This window comes from Henckelia pumila, chromosome 2 (assembly GCF_033568475.1).
Source record: "Henckelia pumila isolate YLH828 chromosome 2, ASM3356847v2, whole genome shotgun sequence".
NCBI lineage: Eukaryota > Viridiplantae > Streptophyta > Magnoliopsida > Lamiales > Gesneriaceae > Henckelia > Henckelia pumila.
In genome coordinates this window covers 18,410,201-18,432,151 of record NC_133121.1, presented here as the reverse complement: position 1 = coordinate 18,432,151, position 21,951 = coordinate 18,410,201, and the positions used below count along the sequence as shown (strand labels likewise).

Here is a 21,951-nt window from a genome sequence, read left to right as displayed (position 1 = left end):
ATCCATCCCTGTTCGATCCCAATAACAAATCTGTCGAAATTGTAAACTGCATTCCAAACAACAATTGAAATATAAACCAAAAAAATAAATATGTAGGAACAAAATAATGAGATAAAACGAAAAGATGCCTATGTAACAAGTAGTTTCTTTAAAACATATTCGTCCCCTCCACGAGAGGCATGAGAACCAACACCGACATTTGTTTTCCAAAAGATAATGATTGAAACGGTAGGAAATTAAGCACAAAATTTATTACTTCGGCGAATTCAAATCACTTTATCACCAAACTTTACGGATGTCAAATGAAAAGATAAAAATATAAAATGCAAGAAAATATTTAAGTGAGAGTGTGTGTATTGAGAAAATAAACACACTATTTATAAGCTTCAAAAAACACCCCAAAAATCATGCAATATTAAATTGCAATTAACAACATAAGTAATCTTACAATTAACTCAAAAATTTTAAAAGTCAACATAATTAATCTTACAATTAACTCAAAAATGTTATAAGCCAAAATTCCAAAATATAGAGAGTCAAAAGGACACTCCATATTCATGAACCACAATTAACTTAAAAATATGGAAAGCGAAAAGATACTCTGAGAGTGCTTGACTAAGTTTATTAAAAACAGTTAATAAGCTTTTAAGAGCTTATAAACTGATTTAGGAGCTGATAAGCTGTCACGAATTATTTTAAAATTAAGCTGTTAAAGTGTTTGGATGAACTTATGTTAAATGAATTAAAGATGTTGATGTGTTTGACATTATAAGATATTTTTATTGTCAAAATTATCAAATAAAATATAATAATATAATTTTTTTTAAAAATATTTTTAAAATTTTATCATAAGTATTAAACATATATTTCAAAATATTAAAAATATTTTATATTTTAATTTAGAAAATTGATATTCTTTGAAAATTTCATTTTTTGAAAAATATTTAATATTTTATAAGTAGAGTACATGACGTAGATTTATGAAAATATAGAAAACTATTTTGGAGAAGTAAAATTTTAAAATAAGATCTTTCTAAAAAAAAAGTAAGATCACCATAACTTTTTTTAAAACAGCTTATTTTAACCGCTTATAAGTTGTTTGACCAAATTATTACCAAACAAATTGAAGGAACACCCTCTTAGTCTCATATTCATATCCATAATTTTGTTCAAATTTTAATTTTAATTCAAATTTCCAACAAAAACTAGATAGGTAATTGATTGTAGAAATAACCAATTACTGAATCATTGAGCTTTGAACAATGAACACAACACATACATATGTGATGTAGCCAAAAATCACTTGTATAGGACACGATGCTTCCGCAAAGTCCGGAGTATCAGTAAGTCCTGGTATGTTCCCGGAGGAGATCTTCAGTGGGTTGTTCCTACGTCACAAAACAAAGTCAGAGGAGCCGGGAGGGTTCCCGGCGAAGGCACTCCGACGCTCAAGTCAGTTATTACTCAAGGAATAATAATCGAGAGTAGAGCGATATATTGCTTAAGAAAGTGTGTACCTTAATAATGAGGTGACTTGAGCTATTTATAGATATTTGGAGAGCCTCATGGGCTTGAGCCTCTTATGGGCTTTTGTAGAATTCAGGGTCTGCTTGAATTAAATATATATAATATTTAAATAAGCTTGGGCCTTAAAAATATTCGGAGTGGACCTTAATGATTGGGCTTAGGCCCAGTTGAATTTTTAGGTGTAACCTATCATAGGCCCCCCACTCTCGGGCGTGTCGCATGTGTTGAGAGGACCGAGAGTAGATTTTTTACCGGAGTATTGCCAAAAATTTAATTTCCGAGAACGAATATTATGAGCCACTGCGAAAATTACGGGGATCGACCTGGATATACCAAGATGGAGAAATCGTAGTAGGACTGGGATGCAATAGAATTAAAATCCCAGCAGAATAATAATTAGAGCGTAATTGATAGGAATCAAAATCCTACTAGAATATTAATTATAGAATCCCAGTAGAACTCTACCAACTACTGTGATTATAAATTCAGCAGCACAGTATGCTTACCACAACGTGCTAACCCATTGAATTTCTTTTTTATTTGTATTTGCAGAATTCGTTTCCTCACGGTCCATTAAAAATAATCAAAGGGAAAAGGCAATCAATATGGCAGGTAGCAATGACACAACTTGATTTAAAAATTGATATGTGATATTTATTTATTATTTATCACTTTGTTTTATTATCTGCTTCACGTGCAAACTTATCCATATGCATATTGTTTGTCGTACGTATGTGTTTATGGTATGTATATGCGCGTGTCTATCCTTCCTCCCACTCCATCAGTTGTCCTCGGCTCCTTCATCCATGACCAAACCAGCAGCAGCGTTCGACGAGGAAACGGCAAGGTACGGCGACGAACACGGGGTTCTGCACAATCCCGCCATGAAGTTGCGTTCCGGTGACACGAACGCGCCCAAATCTGGAAGTGATTGTAGAAGGACCCGAATCGGCGAAGGCGTGGTAATGCCGAGGAATCAAGTGCCAGCCCTGGGATCGCATCCACTGATCGTGGATATGCCCAAATCTGGACTCGAAAGGAAAGGAACTTGCACGGGCTCGATGACGGGCGATGTTCCGGTGAAGAACTCTCGTCGACGCTCCAGCCATGGACTAGCATATAAGCTGTCCAAATCTGGACTCGACGGAGCTATGGTGGCTGTTGAAGATGGTGGCGGGTTCGCAGAGGTCGGTTGATGAAAGCTAGTCGGAGAAAATGGCCGGCGGTTGTGGATGAAGTTGACGATGATAAACCGCGGGCTACAGGGACAGACGCATATATACATATATACACAGGAACCATATTAATAAACATATATAATCAATTGCCACGTATTTGATGCTATTATTGCTTTATTATTTTTAATTAATCTATACAAAATATTATTTTTTGGTAAAATATATATTTTTATTTTATATATATATTTTTTCTAAAAAATAATTGCAGGGCATCCTCCACGGGGTAAAGTATTTTCGGTGTTGGTTGCTAACCGAGATACTCTTTCCCTCTCGCCAGTGGGGTCTAGCGGTGACAGTGAAATTGACGAGTGTCTATATTCTTTGAGTGATTTGAAAACAGTGGTATCACCTTATTTAAAAATTGATAGTAACCCGAATTCTTGCGATAATAGTGGTTCTGAAGAGTCTTCGGGAGGAGTGAGCGAGCGTCTTTTGGACGAGTCAGAGATTTTAAGTCCAAGTAAAAAATTTGACTTATCCTCTAAAAATATCCTTAAGATTCCCAAAAATGGAGATCTTTGCCATGAACCGCCTCCGGGATATTTTACTGTATATCTGGAGTACTTTAATTTTGGTTTCTCGCTCCCTCCTCATGCCCTTTTGATAGAAATTGTAGATAGTCTCGGGGTGAGTTTAAGTCAATTAACACCAAGTGCGATTCTTCTCTTTACGTGTTTCCTACGTAGAGTGAGTGAAATTAAAATGTCCCCGACTATAGACTTATTCTATGCGCTTTTCTCGGTGCGTCGCTCCATGCCGGGTTCCTATACTTATTTTCTACCTCGGGGAGATTGTAAGTTTTTATCTCGTTGTCCATCTCCAAAAAACGATTGGAGAAAAAATTTTGTTTATGTATGGGATTATGGTTGGGAGGTTCCCATAGTTTGGAGTCCGGGCCATAGGAAAATTATTCTTAGCAAAATCCACCGTGAATTGCAACTTAAATGTCGTTCCTTAGGCCTCTTCCAGGAGTTGGTTGACCCAAAAAGTTTGATTCCTGCCGGTAATGCTTTGTTCAAATTGAATTTTGATGACTGTATTTTGCGTCTTCTTTGGATTCTTCTACTCGTGGTAATTTAAAATTTATTAAATTTATTTACTGATCATTGTCACTCTTCTCTTTGTGTTTGTTTGTAGGTGACAAATTAAGTTTGGCGGAGGTTCGCGCTTGCATAGAGAAAAACGAGAAAACTCCGTCAAAGACATCGAGAAAAGAGTCACCAATGGATCGAGGTAATCACAATTCCCAAGGGATTCCAAGGAGGACGAATTCTCCCGGGCCATCCGACCGTGTCAATTGTTCTGGTCCTCCATCTAAAAATACTGACACTCGTGACCGAAGGAATGGTGGTAGAAGAAATGATGCTGACCGTGATACCCGTACTAGGGAGAATGCTAATGGTAGAATAAATCCAAAAAGAAGACGTGAAGATGAACGAACAGTTCCTCCCGACACTCGTGAGGGTTGTCACTTGTTCTTGGAGGGTGTGAACCATAAAAGTAATGCTGGATCTTTTTGGGATTTGAAAGATCCAGACATTGGCTGGAGAAACGGAGCTAATCTCATTGGAGATCATGATAGGTTGCATCTACTGCCTCAGCCTACCGAAGTATTAACTCGGTCTCTTGCCTCGTCTGCCTTCCAGGTATATTATTATACGTTTGATATTTGTTATGATTTTTATGTAGTAAACAATACTCCTTATCTATGGGTCTTTGCAGATTTTATCGCTTGCCCAAACTTTTCAATTTTGAGAAGAGAGGTCTCGAAATTCCGGGAGAAAATTTGATGACGAGCTGGCGTCATTAAGGGGAGAGTGCAAAAGACTCGGCGAGGAAGGTGCTAAGGCCCGAGATGATTTTCTCAAATCGCAAAAGGAGCTTGAAGAGAAATCCAAAAAGTATGATGCAATGTGCAAGGATATGGAGCTACTTAAGGGAAAATATTCCCATGAATCGGAGACCGGTGAGACTTTTCTCAATTCGTCAATAGGCAAGAATCTCTTGCGAAGTACTGGAGAAAAAGCAATTGAATGCTACCGAGAGTCCACAGATTTTAGAGATGAAGTGATTCAGCGGGCGATCGTTATTCATGATGAAGTTGTAGTGGATTGCCGCAAGGAACTACGGAAAACTCAACTAGTTCCAGAGGAAATTATTATGATGATTCACCCAAAGATTCCGGAGCCTAGTCTTGCCAGAGTTGAAGATGACTCGGATCCTCCCTTAGGAGATTTACTGGGAGGTCTGGGTGATGAGGAGATGATCGAAGCTTTGCGTTCGAATTTTTAGCTTATACAGCCAATAATGACGGTGTGTGTCGAAGCTATATGGAGACTAAACCGTGGAACAGTTTAGCTTTATTATTTCTTGCCACTTTCGGGCAAAATTTTTTTTGTGACAGAGTCAAAGTCATAGACTTTTTTTTTTTTTTTTGTTCTTTTTGAGTAAGTAAGTATTTGTCGATTATCATATCTCTTTTGCATTTTGAAGTTGCTATTGCATACTTGTTTGATGAATAAAATACCATCGCTTTAACAATGGAGTACTTGGGAGGGGATCAATCTCCCAAGATTTTGTCTCATGGGGAATTCCTAAACCCACTTGGTGCGTGGTGAGGTATCCCGGGACTTATAATGTTATTATGTCGTCCTGACCTCGTACAGCGTCATAAGTTCAAATGTCCCAAGGGGCTGGCCAAGCCTCTTACTGTTGGGAATTTTTTATGATTGCTAGGGTCTATGACGTTTATGTCGTAAGTAAGCGTTAGTATAGGAGAGGAGATATGATATGCTTTCGACAAAGTAATCTGTTTATATAAAAACAATAATCAAATTAGTTGAACAATGTATCACAAAATTGTAATATGAAAACATAAGGAAAATATGCTAAAAAAGATAAATTTAGCCTATTATTGACGAGAGTTGCAGTTTATGCATAAAAATTCTTCAGGTTGGCCACGTTCCAAGGCCTGGGAAGTATTCTTCAATCTGAATGTTTGAGGCGATATGTTCCCATCTTCACAATTTCAATTACTTTGTAGGGGCCTTCCCATTTCGGATCCAGCTTGCCCACAGACTTTAAGATGTCAGATTTTCTCAATACAAGATCTCCTACTTGGAAAGATCTTGGTTTGACTCTGTCATTGTATGCTTTAGTCATACAAGCTCGATATCTCTCGGCTCGTGTTGAAGCTCCATCTCTCAGTTCATCCACCAAGTCCAATGAAATTCGGAGGGCTTGGTCATTCCTAGATGGAGTGTACTGTTTCACTCGCCATGATTGCTCTCCGATTTCGGCAGGAGCCACAGCTTCCGCTCCGTAGGCCAAGTTGAAAGGAGATTCTCCAGTTGAAGAGCGTGGGGTGGTTCGATATGCCCATAGAACACTTGGTAACTCATCCACCCATTTTCCTTTGGCATTGCCTAGGCGTGTTTTGAGGTGCTGTAGAATGGTCCGGTTGGTGACCTCGGTTTGCCCATTTGCTTGAGGATTCCCTACAGAAGTGAAGAACTGCCTGATAGAGAGTCCTCTGCACCAGTCTTTTATCTTCGCTCCAGAGAATTGAGTTCCATTATCTGAAACCAAGGTTTGAGGAATGCCAAATCTGCATATTATATTCTTCCATAAGAAATTGATTACATCTCTCTCGGATATTTTGGCCAATGGTTCAGCTTCGACCCATTTGGTGAAATAATCCACAGCTACTATCAGAAATTTTCTTTGTCCGGTAGCAGGAGGAAAAGGACCTACCAAATCCATTCCCCATTGAGCAAAAGGTAGAGGACTTTCCAGGGGCTGTAAGGTTGTAGCCGGCTGGTGATGGAAGTTAGCATGCTCTTGACAGGCATGACAATGTTTTGCTAACTCCATAGCATCTTGCTTCATCGTTGGCCAAAAGTACCCTTGGCGCAATGCTTTCCCCGCGAGAGCTCTGCCAGCTAAATGATTTCCACATATTCCTTCATGAATTTCACGGAGCACATAGTTTCCCTTAGCTGGCGTTAGACACTTTAGGTAAGGTGAAGAGAAACCTCTTTTGTACAGTTCTCCGTCAATGATCGTGAACCGAGCAGCTCTCACTCTAAGTTTTCGAGCTTCGACTTGGTTAGCAGGTAGTTTCTCTTGCTTTAAATAGTCGATTATTTCATCTTTCCAACTAGGCTCTTTGCTGTCAGCACAGAAGACTGTAACATCACTTCCATCAGTTTCTTCCTTGCCATAAGTTAGGAATATTTTCGTTCACCTAAATCACTTGTTATTGTGAGATCAAATCGAAAAATACAATACACAATGAAAAATACAGCTCGAGACGAACGGAAAGTGCTGAGGAGGGGAAGCTGAAGGTGAAACCAATGGATTAAAGAGTTGGCCAAGTATTGTACTACTATCAGGGGCGGAGCCAAAAAATAAATAAAATGTGACTAAAAAAAATAAGAAATCAAAACCGAGAGCTTCAACGGCTTTAGCTCCTCAAAAATGGAAACCACTATTTTGTCTCTTATCTCGCACGATTCAGAAAGAAAGACACAAAATATAGGTTCTGTGTTTTGCGAAAAATATAAAAATTATGTTTGGATTTGGTTATTTTTATTTTGGACTAAAAGCATAAATTTTTTTAATATATATATAAATATATAATATACATATCTAATTGGGCCAAAGCAGGACTGAGCTACAACTCAGACCTGCCACCCTTGATCCGCCTCTGCTACTGATTGAACCAAATATATATATATATAATATATAAATATTTGTTTACACTTTGTTTTTTAAATTTCCTGAGTTAAGAAGAAATACTTCTAGATGTGTTTGCAAAAGATTTCTTTGAAGCTAAGTAGTCCGTCCAATTCGGCATTCTATTTTTGTATTTATATGAAACAACACGTGTGAGTTCGGACAATAGCAATAGCCCCAAAAAACGTAACATGATGTGTACGCCCACTTTTACACCAAAGAATGCCACGTGGTTTTTAGTCAGCACACATGACTCAATGATCTACTCTACCCCCCTTCACATTTAATTTTTCATAACTAAATTAAAATTTTACCAAAAAATAATAATAAAAAAATATAATCGTACTCAATAATTTGACTCCCCGAGGTTTCACAGATCCCAACAAAATAGAGTACACGATTTGATTTCGATTATAAAATATAAACTATAGCCACCAGCCGTTATACATCTCCCGTTCGAGACTTACCACTTGTGTCTTGTAATAAATCATATAATATAATACGATATGTAATAAGTTATATTATAAGATAATAATAATTTTCAGCCGACTAATCAAACACTATTATTAAATATGTGTGTGTGTGTGTGATATTTTCTTGAGGGGGCTGCAGCAGAGAAAAGAAGTTGGCCAAATCCCAACTGTACTCTTCATTTCAGTCTGGCGAAGGTTCGTTCATTTGGTTCATTTCCAAATCCCAATGTAAAAACAGAGAAACCAAAGCCATTACGTGCAGCTGCAAAATAGTTTTAAGCATATATATACAGACAATACATATACATATCTATATATATACATACATACATTTGATTTATTAAGTTTTTGGGTTGATTACTTCCCACGTTTGCATTCACAATAGTTTTTTTTTTTTTTGGGTACTTAACGCGTATGCATACGATAAGAGACAGGGTGAGATTTTGGCAGAGTTAGCAGCAGATTGTAATGGCCACCGCCACACTTTTCTGGGTTCTTCTCCTCCTAATCTTTTCAGGTTCTTTTCACCGATCTCGGGTTTCAAGAAAAAAGAAAATTCTTTGTTCTTTTTTATGTTCTTTTGTGTGTAATGGAACATTCACTTGTTGCTTCTGTGCCAGCATAATACTTTTTTTGTATAATTTTTTAGGCGCTGATGAATTTTGTTTCGTGTATTTGAATCGTTTATATGCTTCCCTTGAAGTATTTTTTTGTAAGTTTCGAATGGTTCATGCAAGTTTTCTGTAGAACCTCAGGTTTACTACAGTTTAATTACAAATTCTTGGGCATTTTTAACTTTGAATTCAAGCTTAAAGATTTAGGTTCCGTAAAATTTTGTTTGCTTACACTCTGTGATTGAACTCTTCTTCCTATTATGTTCAGATTCATTTCTTGGGAGCCATTGCCTCGGAGTAGGAATCAACTATGGCCAAATAGCCAACAATCTCCCATCCCCATCACATGCTGCGTATCTAATCAAATCTTTGAACGTAACCCGAGTGAAACTATACGATTCTGATCCAAACGTGCTATCAGCGTTCGCAAACTCCGATGTTGCATTTGTCGTCGGACTAGGGAACGAGCATCTGCAGATGATGACCGATCCAACGCAGGCTCAAACTTGGATTCAACAGAACTTACAACCTTACATTTCACGAACCAAGATCAAGTGCATCACCGTGGGAAACGAAGTTCTTACCGGCAATGATACACAGTTGATGTCATATCTTCTGCCTGCGATGCAGACTGTGAACAACGCTCTTGCGAATCTTGGATTACAAGAGGAAATATACGTGACAACGGCTCATTCTTTTGGGGTCTTGGAGACTTCTTACCCACCTTCAGCTGGCTCATTTCGACAAGATCTTGTCGACTATATACGTAGTATCCTCAATTTCCATTCACAGACCGGGACCCCATTTTTTATAAATGCGTATCCTTTCTTCGCTTATAAAGATAATCCTAGCCAAGTATCACTTGACTATGTGCTATTTCAGTCTAATCCTGGGATGACAGATCCTGGCACAAATTTGCTCTATGATAACATGTTGTACGCTCAAATTGATGCTGTTCATGCAGCAATCAATGCAGCTGGCTATACAAATATACAAGTTAAGGTCTCCGAGACAGGTTGGCCGTCTAAAGGTGATCCAAACGAGACTGGGGCGACACCAGAAAACGCTAGATTGTACAATGGTAACTTGCTTCAACGAATGGAGCAAAACCAGGGGACACCAGCTAAACCATCAGAACCAGTCGATATTTACTTCTTTGCGCTCTTTAACGAGGATTTGAAGCCTGGTCCAGCATCTGAGAGGAACTATGGATTGTATTATCCTGACGGCAATCCTGTGTATGATATTGGGATTCAAGGTTATCTCCCAAGAATGGATTATTCATCTTCGGCGAAAAATGTAGGGCAACTGCTTTGTTTCGTGTGTTTATCGCATGTTCTGTTTACTATATTTGATGATCATATTTTTTTGTGTTTCAGGTGGTTTCTTGGATTGAAGCTCTCTTCGTTCCCACTGCTTTCTTGACATCATTTGTGCTTGATATTTGTCAGAGAATTTGATGGAAATAGATGGAAAAGATTCAGAAAAGGACGAGTTTCTGAAGTCAGAGTTCCAAATATACTTGCATTCGGATATTATTATACATAAAAGATTCAGATTCTTTCCTTGAATACCTCTAGATTATTTTATTAGATATTTTGTCTGGACAGTAGAAATATTACGTTGAAGCATAGGCTCGGCTTATAGGAATTTACATTTTATGTTGTACGTTTTTACAAAACTAAACAAACCAAAGCAACTTACCAGGTTGCATTACAAAATTTTATAAACAAAGCTGCCAGCATTATCTTTCATACGTAATTTTTTGTTCTGTATAAATGAAATTTGGCAAGGAAAGTTCAATCTCTAAGGTATACAATATCAAAAACTCCATTTATCTGTCTTATCATAATAACACAATAATAAGAAATGCCACAAAATATAAGCAGTTAGAAGCCTAACATTAACAGGAATGCCCCGCGATGTTATACCATCCAACAAAGTTATCAACTAAGCGGAGATATGTTATATCCAAGATTACATACTTTCTGAAACATAGTATGGAAAGTGATCGGGATTCGCGACGTACTGAGTCAATCTGAGCTATTCGGCTGCATCATCATTGTTGTGGTCTTCCTGTTGTTTGCTCCCATCTCCGTTATGCGCAGATTGCTCATTCTTTTTTGCCTTCTTGTTAGCATCCTTTGCCTTTGATGATCCGGATTTTCTTCCACCGTTTTTTTGGCGGAACTCTGTCACGTCATAATGACATTAACGAGATGATTAAGAGAGGAGAAACTCAACAATGCTCATTGCTTTTCTACAATAGAAATTCAAGAATTTTATGATGCATTTGATGCCATCTTTCTACAGTTGATCATCAATTCTTTACCTCTTACCGACGGTTTGATTTACAACAGTTATACTAAATCAGCAACAAATACTTTTTAAGAAGAGGGACGCATTAAGTTATAAAAAAGATATAATGGATTAAATCTGTCAGTTGCAGAAGACATACTGGAACATCCATGAAGAAGAAATGAGAACTAAATGAAAGACACTAACCAGCTCTGAATGGTAAAAATTGCATCTAAAGAAGCCCAGGCAATAAATAAAAAGAACCACTGTTTCAGAAGCACACGTGAATGAAATGATGTAACAAACTGCTGCTGCCATCTTATTTTGAAGAAATCTTGGATATCAAAAACACAAAATCCATTCCATAAAAGACTGTCCTAACTTACCGGGCACTATAACATATATTCAACTCTGTATTCCCAATCCCGCAACTTGTAAGTGATGCCTCCAATCACAAAGAGGTATAAATATTCATTCATGATATGCCACTAGACTATAAATAGAAACGTCCATCTCTCTGATGTGCCAAGCCTAGTCTTTTGAAACCCACGGAAGCACATAGTTCATCAACACAGAGTAAGGCTTAAAGCGTGTCTAGGCCCGAGAGACACGGAATTCAATCAGATAATGAAGTAATTCAGCAATTCAGCAAATGAAGCTAATAATAGGTGATAACATTCTCGACTTTGCTCAAACTTCATTGACTAGCACGCACGTAGCATGTGCATAATGCATTTCGAAAATGAAAAGATGAAAACTAGTTGAATGATAAAGTGCTAACCTTCAAGAGAAGCTCGGAGAGGGGCAATGAATTCAGTGAACTCTATCTCTTCTAGCGCCTTGAAAACATCTTCAGCACTAATTATTTGTCTATTTGATTCCTTACAAATGTCATTGGCACTTCATAACAACAAGAAAGAATGAATTATAAAAAAAAGAGCATAATCAAAATCAGAACTGATTCAAAGCACGCAATCACAAATATCATCCATACTTGAAACAGAGAATTTAACCGAAAAACACAATACTCAGATGATTGACACCTGAAATCAAAGAATCTTCTAAAATCCCAAACATGAAGACACACATATTCCGCATTAAACCCTAGCTAACATCACTAAAAAATTCGGCCACAAAATTCAATAATCATCTGTAGTGATCGAGCTCTTACGTAGCGGAGAGATAGTGGATAAAAATACGAGCGCTTTCGGAGAACGCCTGAAGAGAATCGCGAAGCACAGAGATTTCGGAATCTGAGGAGAGCTGCGACAGCTTATTCTTCACCAACCGGCGCACGATAGTCTTCGGCAGTTCCTCTACTTGAGAGAGCACCTTCTCCGCAGTCTCATTCTCATTCACATTCTCATTCTCATTCTCTGCAATCTCCTTCTCTGTCTCCATTCTAGTTTCCCGCAGCTGCGAAGCTTAACCAATAATCCCTCCCGCCATTAATGGAGGTCAACTTGATGGGCTTCAGTGAATTTATGGGCCCAAATTACGAGGCCTGAAAGTGGAACTGTTTATACAGGCCCAAAGTACACTACAATTCGCCCATCGTTTTGTAACCTTATTTTACTATAGCCAAATGTTGTGCTTGGGACATCTCCAATCAAGTTCTCAATTTTCCAATTCTCTATTATTTAAAATAGAGTATTGACTTTTCTATTTCAAAAATCTTCTTCAATTTTTATATATATTTTTTTTTGTAAAATTATCTATTTTTTATTCCAAATTATTTAACAAAAGAAAAATATTAATTATGCAAAGAAACTGAATTAAACATGACTCGTTTAAAAAACAATGCATTTATTTTGACATCAAATTTCAAGCCGCACACAACATTAAAATATATACATAAATCGAGATAATTATAAACTACACATATGGTCTAAGTACTAATATTCTGAATTAAAGTATTTCTCCCACAAATGATCAATAAGAGCATCCCGGAGTGCATAGTGAGCCGACTTATCTTTGATTTGACGATGCCGTGCAATAAACTCTTGGAATCGGACATGTTCATCATGCACCATTTCAACTTCTGGGATGGGTGCTTCGCGATAATTTGTGATTGACATCTGCTCATCCCGCTCATCTTCAATAATCATATTATGCATTATAATGCACATTGTCATGATATCATGCAATATATGTTTGCTCCAAACACGTGCAGGACCTGTGATTATCGCCCATTTTGATTGCAATAGACCAAATGCTCGTTCTACATCTTTTCTACAACTCTCTTGTCGTGTTGCAAAATATTTATTCTTTGGACCTTGTGGATTGTGAATTGTTTGAACTATAGTGGCCCACTTTGGATAAATACCATCAGCTAGATAGTATCCTATGTTATATTTTTTTTTCCTTGTATGATATAATTAGCAGGAGGAGCTACCCCAATGAACAGATTAGCAAAGAGGTGGGATTTTGACAACACATTAATGTCATTGTCTGAATCTGGAAAACCAAAGTATGCATGATATATCCACATGTCGTAATCAGCTACGACCTCAAAAATAATTTTTGGGCTTTCACTGCGACCGGTATATTGTCCCACCCAAGCTGTTGGACAGTTTTTCCACTTCCAATGCATACAAACAAGGCTTCCCAACATCCCCAAAAATCCACGTTGTTTTCCAATATAGAGAAGTCTTTCAATGTCCAAGGCATTAGGAGAGCGAAGATACAAGTCGTCAAACACCTCTACCACAGCCCGAAAAAATCTCTTCACACATTCAGTCACAGTGGACTCCCCGATTTTAATATACTCATCTGTTGCATCTGCCCCCACATCGTATGTCAGGATCCGCGTTGCAGCAGTTATCTTTTGGTATATGGACAACCCAGGACGGCCTAACGCATCCGCTCTCTCCATGAAGTAATTGTCATGTTCTTGAATGGATGTCATAATGCGCAGTAATAGGTGACATGATATTAAAAAATGTATCTTGAAAATTGCCTCGGTATACATTGGATAATCTGAAAAATGATAATTGTGCAAGCATTGTTCTGCGGCCGCTCTATCTCGATTAATCACCACACGACCATTAATTCATCCTCCATGGTGCATGTTATCAAATTGTTGGAAGTAAGAAAAGACGACGGTAGCATTGCTTGTAAGTTGGAAAAACACCATCTGTTTTTGTTGGTCAATGAGTTGAAGCTCATTTTTTATCATGGTACCAAACTCCTCGTCTCCATCAGAGGGTCGCGGAGATTCAAGGAAAGCAAAATTTTAAGGATCTCCCTCATTAAAATTCATATTGAGTTGGAAAAAGAAATGGTGATAGTAGTTCTATCACCATTTACTAGTCTTGAATAATGTCATTGAATTGTCATATCCACAATTCAATAAACTATAAGCTTTATATTTATATCGTTAGATGAGATTACATATAATCTGGAGCATCGGATATGTATCTTTTCGAATTCAGTAGATAAGCTATGTCAGATATATCTATCACTATGTACCAGTCATAAATAAAGACACTTAATTGTCATATCAACTATTCAGTTAATAATATGGAACATCAAATTATTTAGTTTTTCAAATCCAGTACAAGATAAAGCCATTGAATTGTTATATCCACAATTCAATAAACGATAAAGATATTGAATTGTCATATTCACAATCAATAAACGATAAAGCCATTGAATTGTTATATCCACGATGCAGTAAAATATAAAACACTGAAGTGTCATGTCCATAATTCAGTAAAAGATAAAGTCATTGAATTTTTTGTCTACACATAGAAGTATTCCCACCATCTAATCAAGATCATTCCCACTATCCCATTACCATCTATCCTGCAATAATAAAATTCTTGCATCCCCTAATTCATTCTCTCTAAGCATTACGAATTCATCTCGACGTTGTCCTAGTTTCAAAGTCGAGGCGGACAAACTCTTTGTGAAAATTTATCCAAACATCTCCCAAAATCCTATTATTGGCACAAACCAATCATATGATAGCTTGTGATCACGAGTGCTAGCCAGTAACAACGAGCAACTCACTATCCTGTCAACAAAGCATCGTACTATGAAGGCCCTCCAATATCGATGGTCTAACATAAGCAAAACTGTCCAAAGTTTTAGTTGATGTATTCGCCAAGTGGAACTTCAGAGAAAGACATTGTGAGTATTTTTGTTCAAATATTTTTGTTATAGTTTCAATTTTAATACGTAACTAACATACAATTAACACATGCTTAAATTTGGATGAAGCTAACAATCTGGGTCAACTTGGAAGTTGGATCATGTTTGGTCCAATTTACTAAATGACCAGGAGAAGTTTAGGTCATCCAATGCTGCCTTACATGGTTTTATATCAAACCGCAGGAATTTTACTCCTCCCAGTCTGACTATTCTCCCAACACAAAATCCCCAACACTCGATTCTCCCGAATTATGTGGGTTTGCTATAAACCTAGATGAAGATAGCCCATCAGGGGTTCTCAGCGACCAATCGACATAAAAAAAAGCGAAAACCAAAAGAAAAGTTAATGAAGATTATTCTAAGGATATTTTCACCATGGCCAAATGTAGTGAGAAAATGATGACTACAATGGAGAATGCCGAGACCCATCGACAACAACTCATTGATGTTCAGAAAAAAAGAATGCTCTATTGGCTTGGAAAGAAGAAAATAAAATGCTATGGATCGAACCTATGTCTGTTGATGAATCGTTTCGTGTATATTTGCTAAAAGAACAACAAAATATTTTGGCAGAATAGAGCAGCAAAAGAGGATGGAGCCGATGGAACTTCTACTTCGTTTGGCCAGTTCTTCGACAGAACTTCTCCATCTGAGTCGGAATTTCTAGAGTACTAGTGTTTAGTCATCATTGCAGTGGAATAAAAGTGTGTATGTTTATTGTCCATGTGTGTTTGTTTTAAATTATTGGTACCCCGTCTTTTAATGATTGTCTAATTTTCTATGTTTTAATGTGATTTGCATGTTTAATTCAAGTTAAGTTAACTAATTTTAATTGTGTTCGTAATAAAATATGTAATTTGTTTTGTCACGATTTTATTTACGTATTATTTTTTTCATTTTTTTTTTCTTCCAAATAAAATCGATCAAAATAAAATAATAAATAAAAAGGAGAAAACTTGAAATACATTAAAAAATACCAAAAAAACCATTAAAAATAAATAAAAATATTTAAATGAAAAAATATATAAATAAAATAAAACAAGAAAAAAAAGGTTATTTTAATTTGAAGAATGACATTTTCGTAAATAATGACATTCTCCAAATCTCTTCTCCATTGCTACAGTGGTTCTCCAAATTTGGAGAATAACTGTAGCATGCTTTAAATTAGAGTAGCTAGACACTGAATTGTCATATCAACTATTCAGTTAATATAATATGGAGCGACAAATTATTTTGCTTTTAGAATTGAGTACAAGATAAAGCCATTGAATTGTCTTATCCACAATACAGTAAAATATAAAGCATTGAAGTGTCATGTCCAGTGTAGTAGTTCAGTTTCATTTTATAAGATTAAGTTTCTAATCATGTTTAGATTTAATAAAATATGATTAAAAGTTTTTTTGAATAAGATCTAACGGACCAAGGAATTGGGTCCAAAATGACAAAAAATTAGTTTATGGGCTTATTTGGGCTCGGGTAGTTCGGAGGATCCGAATTGGGTTCGGAGGGTCCGAACCAGAACGGAGCCACCGATGGAGTTCGAAAGCAACGGATGAGTTTGGAGCGTCCGAACGATGATCGGACCGTCCGATATCAGTGCCATGCACGTGGACAGAAGAATTACACACGTGGATGCATGCAGGGAGATCGGAGCCTTCGAAGTGGGATTGGAGCGTCCGATCTTACTTGATCGGAAGGTGGCATCCGTGCACAATATCGGACAGTCCGAACTGGGAACGGACCGTCCGATCGATGCCTATAATAGGGGTCGGATTTGCCTCATTTGGAATCGTTCAAAATCCTCTCCTTTCCCATCGTGCCTTTATTTTAAGGGCTTCGGGACTCTTTCTTTAAGAGTTGGAGTATGAAATAGAATTTTTTTTATAGAGGACAGTGTCTGCAGTAGCAGCCAGGCGGCGGAGCTCTGGCGAGGCATCCAGGGGTCGTAGCTAGGCTATGCCCAGGTTCTGGGGCATGCGACATCAGCGGGCTGACGACGGACAAAGGTATGGCTCTGATTCCCTATAGTAAATAGGGAGTAGGCTATAGTTTAATTAAGGCTTTTAAAGCCTAGAAGGTGATGTTTGGCATGCTAGGTAATGCATGGTTCTTTATGGTGTAGTGTTGTATGGTAGGCTTGGACCTATAGGGGAAGCTTCTAGGATCTGCCTTAGTAAGGTACGAAAGTATTTATTCGAGATATCCAGATGAGTATGCATGTATTATGTGTTTGCATGTAATTTTAGTAGCCCGGTTCCATTTTACAAGATTAAGTGATTTTAAACATGTTAGAAAATGACATATAATTTTAAAAGTATCAAAACATGTTTAAGGAGTCCTTATTTGGTTAAAATAAGTGGAAAATAAGATCCGTAACGTTCGAAAATGATGGGGTAGGTCCCGGGGGTCCCGGAGGACCAAACCAGTTCGGAAGCATGAGAAACAGTTCGGAGCTACCGGGCAGATCGGAGCTTCCGATCTGAGATAGGAGCTTCCGATCCGAGAACGGAGCTTCCGATCTCAACCAGAAACAAGTGTCAAGGAGATTGAAACACATGGCCAGATGCAGGAGATCGGAGCTTCCGATCCTGCGATCGGAGCTTCCGATCTCGGCCGTCCAAAACGTGGCAAACATGCACCGATCGGAGCTTCCGATCAGGAGATCGGAGCTTCCGATCGTGGCCTATAAATAGGGGTCCGAATCCCTCATTTTTAAGTGCAATTTTCCCTCTCCTCTCCCAGTAATCGCTCTATTTAAGGGTTTCGGGACTCTTTATTTAAGAGTTGGAGTAGGAAATAGTTTATTTTATAGCGGACAGTGTCCGCAGTAGCAGCCAGGCGGCGGAGCTCTGGCGAGGCGTCTAGGAGTCGTAGCTAGGCTATGCCCAGGCTCTGGGACATGCGACATCAGCGGGCTGACGACGGACGAAGGTATGGCTTTGGTTCCCTATAGTAAATAGGGAGTAGGCTATAGTTTAATTAAGGCTTTTAGAGCCTAGTAGGTGATGTTTGGCATGCTAGGTAATGCATGGTTATTTATGCTGTAGTGCTGCATGGTAGGCTTGTACCTAGAGGGGGAGCTTCTAGGATCTGCCTTAGTAAGGTACGGAAGTATTATTCGAGATATCCAGATTGAGTATGCATGTATTATGTGTTTGCATGGATTATGTGATTGCATGTTTTATATGCCTTTATATACAGCATGTCATGACTGTATGTTGCATACATGAGCATATTGAGCTTTTATCTTAGAGGTATCCTGTAGTAGGGCGCTCACCCTACGAGTTTGTGGATGGTTGGATACGTAAGTATTGTGTCAGGTCACCTTTATGGTTGGACACATGTACTAGTATCAGGTCACCATTATCCATTGGGTATATGAGCCACCTCCTGATGCGACGGCGTAGCGTGCTATATACCCTGGGCCCGGTCTATGAGCTTGTTTCTTGACCTGAGAGTCTTGGTACCCAGTTCACTTGCATACATGCACACATAACACCGTATACTCATACTCTCATACTGAGCATGTTAGGCTCACTTCCGGTTATTTTTTTGTTGGCTGGATGCCCTATTCCATGGGGCAGATGCAGGTAGTTCTCCCGGAGACAGGGAGGTTAGGTGGTGACCAAGGCTGGATAGCGGGGTTGACCACTAGGTTTTTCTTACCTGGTATTTGACTTACTTTAATTCCGCAGTTTCTCTGATTAAGATTATTTTATTAATTAATTGCTTGCTTAAGTTCTGATTAGTAGGTGATCACGGTGCGGGTCACTACATTTATGGTATCAGAGCATGCAATAAGATTCTTTGGGACATAGTATTGATTTTGGGTTATCCTTTGTAGGATTACAAGTTGGATTCAATAACGATAACAGTATCAGGAATTGGAATAGCAGGATGTCTAGGCTTTTTCAAGATCGTCATTGCCAAGGTTGGCAGCAGAAGTTCGTATTATGTGGATCCCAGCAGGATAGAGTTGGTAGAGAAGATCCAGTTTTCAACGCCAGGTGCTTCTCCAGGTTGAAAGGAATTTGTGACATGTAGTCATCCATTCTGAGTCGACCAAGGAAGCCACCCCGAAAGACTCTCCTCTAGTAGTTGGAGAGATTGACGGGAAAATCTTGTCTTATCTACCAGATAAGGAACCCAACAATATTGGAAGGATCCGGTAGATTAGCAAGATTTTATCTTTGAGATCTTGCGATGAAGAAGGTCTGCTGACCTGAGGAAAACTTTATGTTCAAGATCAGTAGACGAAATGAAAGACTTCCGTAAGAGTTTAAATACTGTATTCTCTTGTAAACAGTATTTGTAGTAACCCAGATACCATTTTAAGATAATAATATGTTAAACATGATTAAGGGTTGGTATTTAACCAATTTCGGAGTGTTATTGGACTTCAGAAGTAAAATTTGGGCTTTTTAATTTTGGCCCGGATAGTAAGCTCCGATCCCGGATAGTAAGCTCCGATCCTAGATAGTAAGCTCCGATCGGAACGGAAGCTCCGATCCTGGAACGGAAGTTCCCATCCCCAGCTGCCAGAAATGATCGATGACTCAGTCGCGAGTTTTGACAAGTGTCGATCATAGAGCAGATCGGAAGCTCCGATTGTAGATCGGAAGTTCCGATCCTGGCGTGGCAGACATGCACGCAATGAGCTGGATCGGAAGCTCCGATCCTGAAATTGGAAGTTCCGATCCTGGCCGAGAAATTTGGCTATAAATAGGGCCGTTCAGAGTTCATTTTCAATTACGAATTCCCGAGTTTCCTTCTTCAGTTATATAGTGTGAGATATACACTTGAGGGCCCTATCGGTTATAATAGAGGTTCTGGAATAACCAAGGTGTGGTTATAGTCATCCGGGACTAGCGACTCCAAAGGGCTAACTACGGACGAAGGTATGGTCCGGGAATCTATTTAAGTTTTGGGAGTACTTATTAGCTTAGTTAAGGCTTATAGAATTTATGTAGTGATACGGTGAACTTTTGAATATAGGCTTGGAACCTAGGATCCTATTATACTTGAACTAGCCTAGAGGTACGTACACATTGACTGAGATTGCCAGCGAGTATACATGTTTATATGTTGCATTTATTTGGCATTATTATATGGCATGATGTATGATTTACCGTTTTCTATACTCATATGTCATGTGCATATACACGTTGAGCCTATTCCTTGTTATACCTGATTATAGAGCCGCTCAGCTCTATACTCGATAGTCTGTCACTGAGAGTACCGCGACGGCGGGGGCATTTATGTCTGTCTACTCTGGTGTACTAGACGAGTGTGGTTGCACCCAGAGGTTGATCCGTGCGGTGGCAGCACTCATGTGGCGCCGGTTCTGAGCATGACTTTTCAGATGACCCTGTACCAGTCATCATGTTGCATGCATTATTTACATATGTTTACTCATGTCTATGTACTGGGCGTAGCGCTCACGTCCTAGTTGTTATCTTGGACACCCTATTCCATGGGGCAGGTCGCAGGATGGACGGAGCTGGTAGTTCAAGGCAGGACTAGGGAGCAGGAGCCTTGAGGATTTTATTATACAGCAGGATTCGATATAGCTGTATAATGTTTACTGTTTAAGATTTCAATTTGGTTGTATCACTACAGTATTAAGCCTGAATTATATTACTACGCTGATATGTAAATTATGGTTTTGTTTCCGCATGTCTTACTCTGTTAAGTATATTGCTGTATTAAGTTTAATGCATGCTATTAGTTGCCAGTTAGTAGGTGATTCCTTGCAGGGTCACTACAGTATTTCAGTTGTAATCAGATGTATTAAAGATTTCAGTATTTGATGTACTCAGTTATTGTTGTATTGTACATCTTTCAGTGTAATCTTTTGATTAAGTTGTGTTTTACATGGGATTGTAATAAAGATTGTATTAGAACCTGAATTTGTGGTTCAAGTGTTGTAATCTTGAGATTAACTTGGTTATATTGAATAAAAGACTGATCATTGTTTTAAATGAGTACTTGGGAATTTTGCATGTTTTCAATGAATAGTTCTTGATGTTTTACCTAGAATATTCTATTAAGCCAAGTGTTTGCCAAGGATGATGTGACTCATCAAGACGCATGAATGTTTGTTCTAGACGTATTTTCTTAGAACAGTTGGCTGCTTTGATCCTTTTAGGTTGTTACCTAGTGATGATGGATTTTCATCAGGATGACAGATTAACTAATACCAAGAGTTGTGGATTGTGACCAGTACTAGACATGAGGGGGCGCCACCCTTAGTCAGTTATTCCTCTAGAAGTTTCTATACTTCAGAGATTGTTTGGAGGCCTTGGTGCTCCAGGGACTATATAGGGAAGGCTACTCATTTTAGAAATTTGGCAACAGTCACAACAGGGTATGACTTTGGATAGGACAGATACCAGGTGTGGTATCAAGGTTTAGTTATAATTTATTTGAGATAAAGATGTTCCGTTGTCAGAACAGTCTTGGAATGGATTTTTCCTTGACAAGTAATTGTTCTGAGTATATAAGTTTTTGATCTTGATTTGTGATATCGGGATTTAATCCAGGAGATTAGTTGAATTGATATTCAACAGGATTTAATTATCAGATGCTTGCAGACTCGGGATATGAGTTGTGCCTCTACAGAGAATTTTCCTTGACTAATGATTTTGGTCCAGAAAGGAATGATTGCATAATATCAGAGACTCAGGGATGAGTTATGCCAGGGTGCTCTTGACTGTCGGGTTTTGAGATGGTATAGTAAGTGCAACCTTATGTCGGTGTACTCTGGAAGGATTCTTTTGTTCCAGTTTGGCATTATAGGAAGACTTACCTCAGTCTCGTTGTTTGTATAGTCATAGCAATAGGTATAATTATCAGGGGAATATTCAGGATTTATTTGAGTCTTCTGGAGTTATACTTGGTACTGGATTA

General features: G+C 38.3%; 3 protein-coding genes across 5 annotated transcripts; 1 reads left to right on the top strand and 2 right to left on the bottom strand.

The window, feature by feature from the left end:
* Positions 1–8,126: 8,126 nt before the first annotated feature.
* Positions 8,127–10,299, top strand: LOC140881179 (glucan endo-1,3-beta-glucosidase 14-like). Of its 3 annotated transcripts, none has more exons than XM_073286279.1 (3): positions 8,127–8,492; positions 8,858–9,888; positions 9,969–10,295. In XM_073286279.1, exons 1-3 carry the CDS (start codon positions 8,444–8,446, stop codon positions 10,047–10,049), a joined length of 1,161 nt encoding a protein of 386 aa, XP_073142380.1. In that variant the 5' UTR covers positions 8,127–8,443; the 3' UTR covers positions 10,050–10,295. The 3 variants fall into 3 exon arrangements, with proteins under 3 accessions (XP_073142380.1, XP_073142378.1, XP_073142379.1); XM_073286278.1 differs by having other exon boundaries at positions 8,129–8,144; positions 8,410–8,492; positions 8,858–10,299; XM_073286277.1 differs by having other exon boundaries at positions 8,858–10,299.
* Positions 10,300–10,429: 130 nt separating this feature from the next.
* LOC140881180 (DNA polymerase II subunit B4-like) lies at positions 10,430–12,320 on the bottom strand. Its single transcript, XM_073286280.1, has 3 exons — positions 12,059–12,320; positions 11,669–11,787; positions 10,430–10,781 (listed from the first exon to the last, which is right to left on the bottom strand). The coding sequence occupies exons 1-3, from the start codon at positions 12,286–12,288 to the stop codon at positions 10,633–10,635; spliced, it is 498 nt and encodes a 165-aa protein (XP_073142381.1). The 5' UTR covers positions 12,289–12,320; the 3' UTR covers positions 10,430–10,632.
* A 462-nt stretch (positions 12,321–12,782) lies between these two features.
* On the bottom strand, positions 12,783–13,795 carry LOC140877309 (uncharacterized). The gene is made up of 2 exons (XM_073280848.1): positions 13,283–13,795; positions 12,783–13,199 (listed from the first exon to the last, which is right to left on the bottom strand). Exons 1-2 carry the CDS (start codon positions 13,793–13,795, stop codon positions 12,783–12,785), a joined length of 930 nt encoding a protein of 309 aa, XP_073136949.1.
* Positions 13,796–21,951: the final 8,156 nt, after the last annotated feature.

What these genes read in the sequence shown, in the direction of transcription:
- LOC140881179 (XM_073286277.1), top strand. Translation starts at nt 8,444, where the DNA reads ATGGCCACCGCCACACTTTTCTGGGTTCTTCTCCTCCTAATCTTTTCA. An exon ending in TCTCCTCCTAATCTTTTCAG is followed by an intron (nt 8,493 to 8,857) that starts GTTCTTTTCACC and finishes TATTATGTTCAG; the next exon opens with ATTCATTTCTTGGGAGCCAT.
- LOC140881180 (XM_073286280.1), bottom strand. Translation starts at nt 12,288, where the DNA reads ATGGAGACAGAGAAGGAGATTGCAGAGAATGAGAATGAGAATGTGAAT. An exon ending in ATCCACTATCTCTCCGCTAC is followed by an intron (nt 11,788 to 12,058) that starts GTAAGAGCTCGA and finishes GTTGTTATGAAG; the next exon opens with TGCCAATGACATTTGTAAGG. An exon ending in TCTCCGAGCTTCTCTTGAAG is followed by an intron (nt 10,782 to 11,668) that starts GTTAGCACTTTA and finishes ATGACGTGACAG; the next exon opens with AGTTCCGCCAAAAAAACGGT.
- LOC140877309 (XM_073280848.1), bottom strand. Translation starts at nt 13,795, where the DNA reads ATGACATCCATTCAAGAACATGACAATTACTTCATGGAGAGAGCGGAT. An exon ending in TTGCTAATCTGTTCATTGGG is followed by an intron (nt 13,200 to 13,282) that starts GTAGCTCCTCCT and finishes ATTTATCCAAAG; the next exon opens with TGGGCCACTATAGTTCAAAC.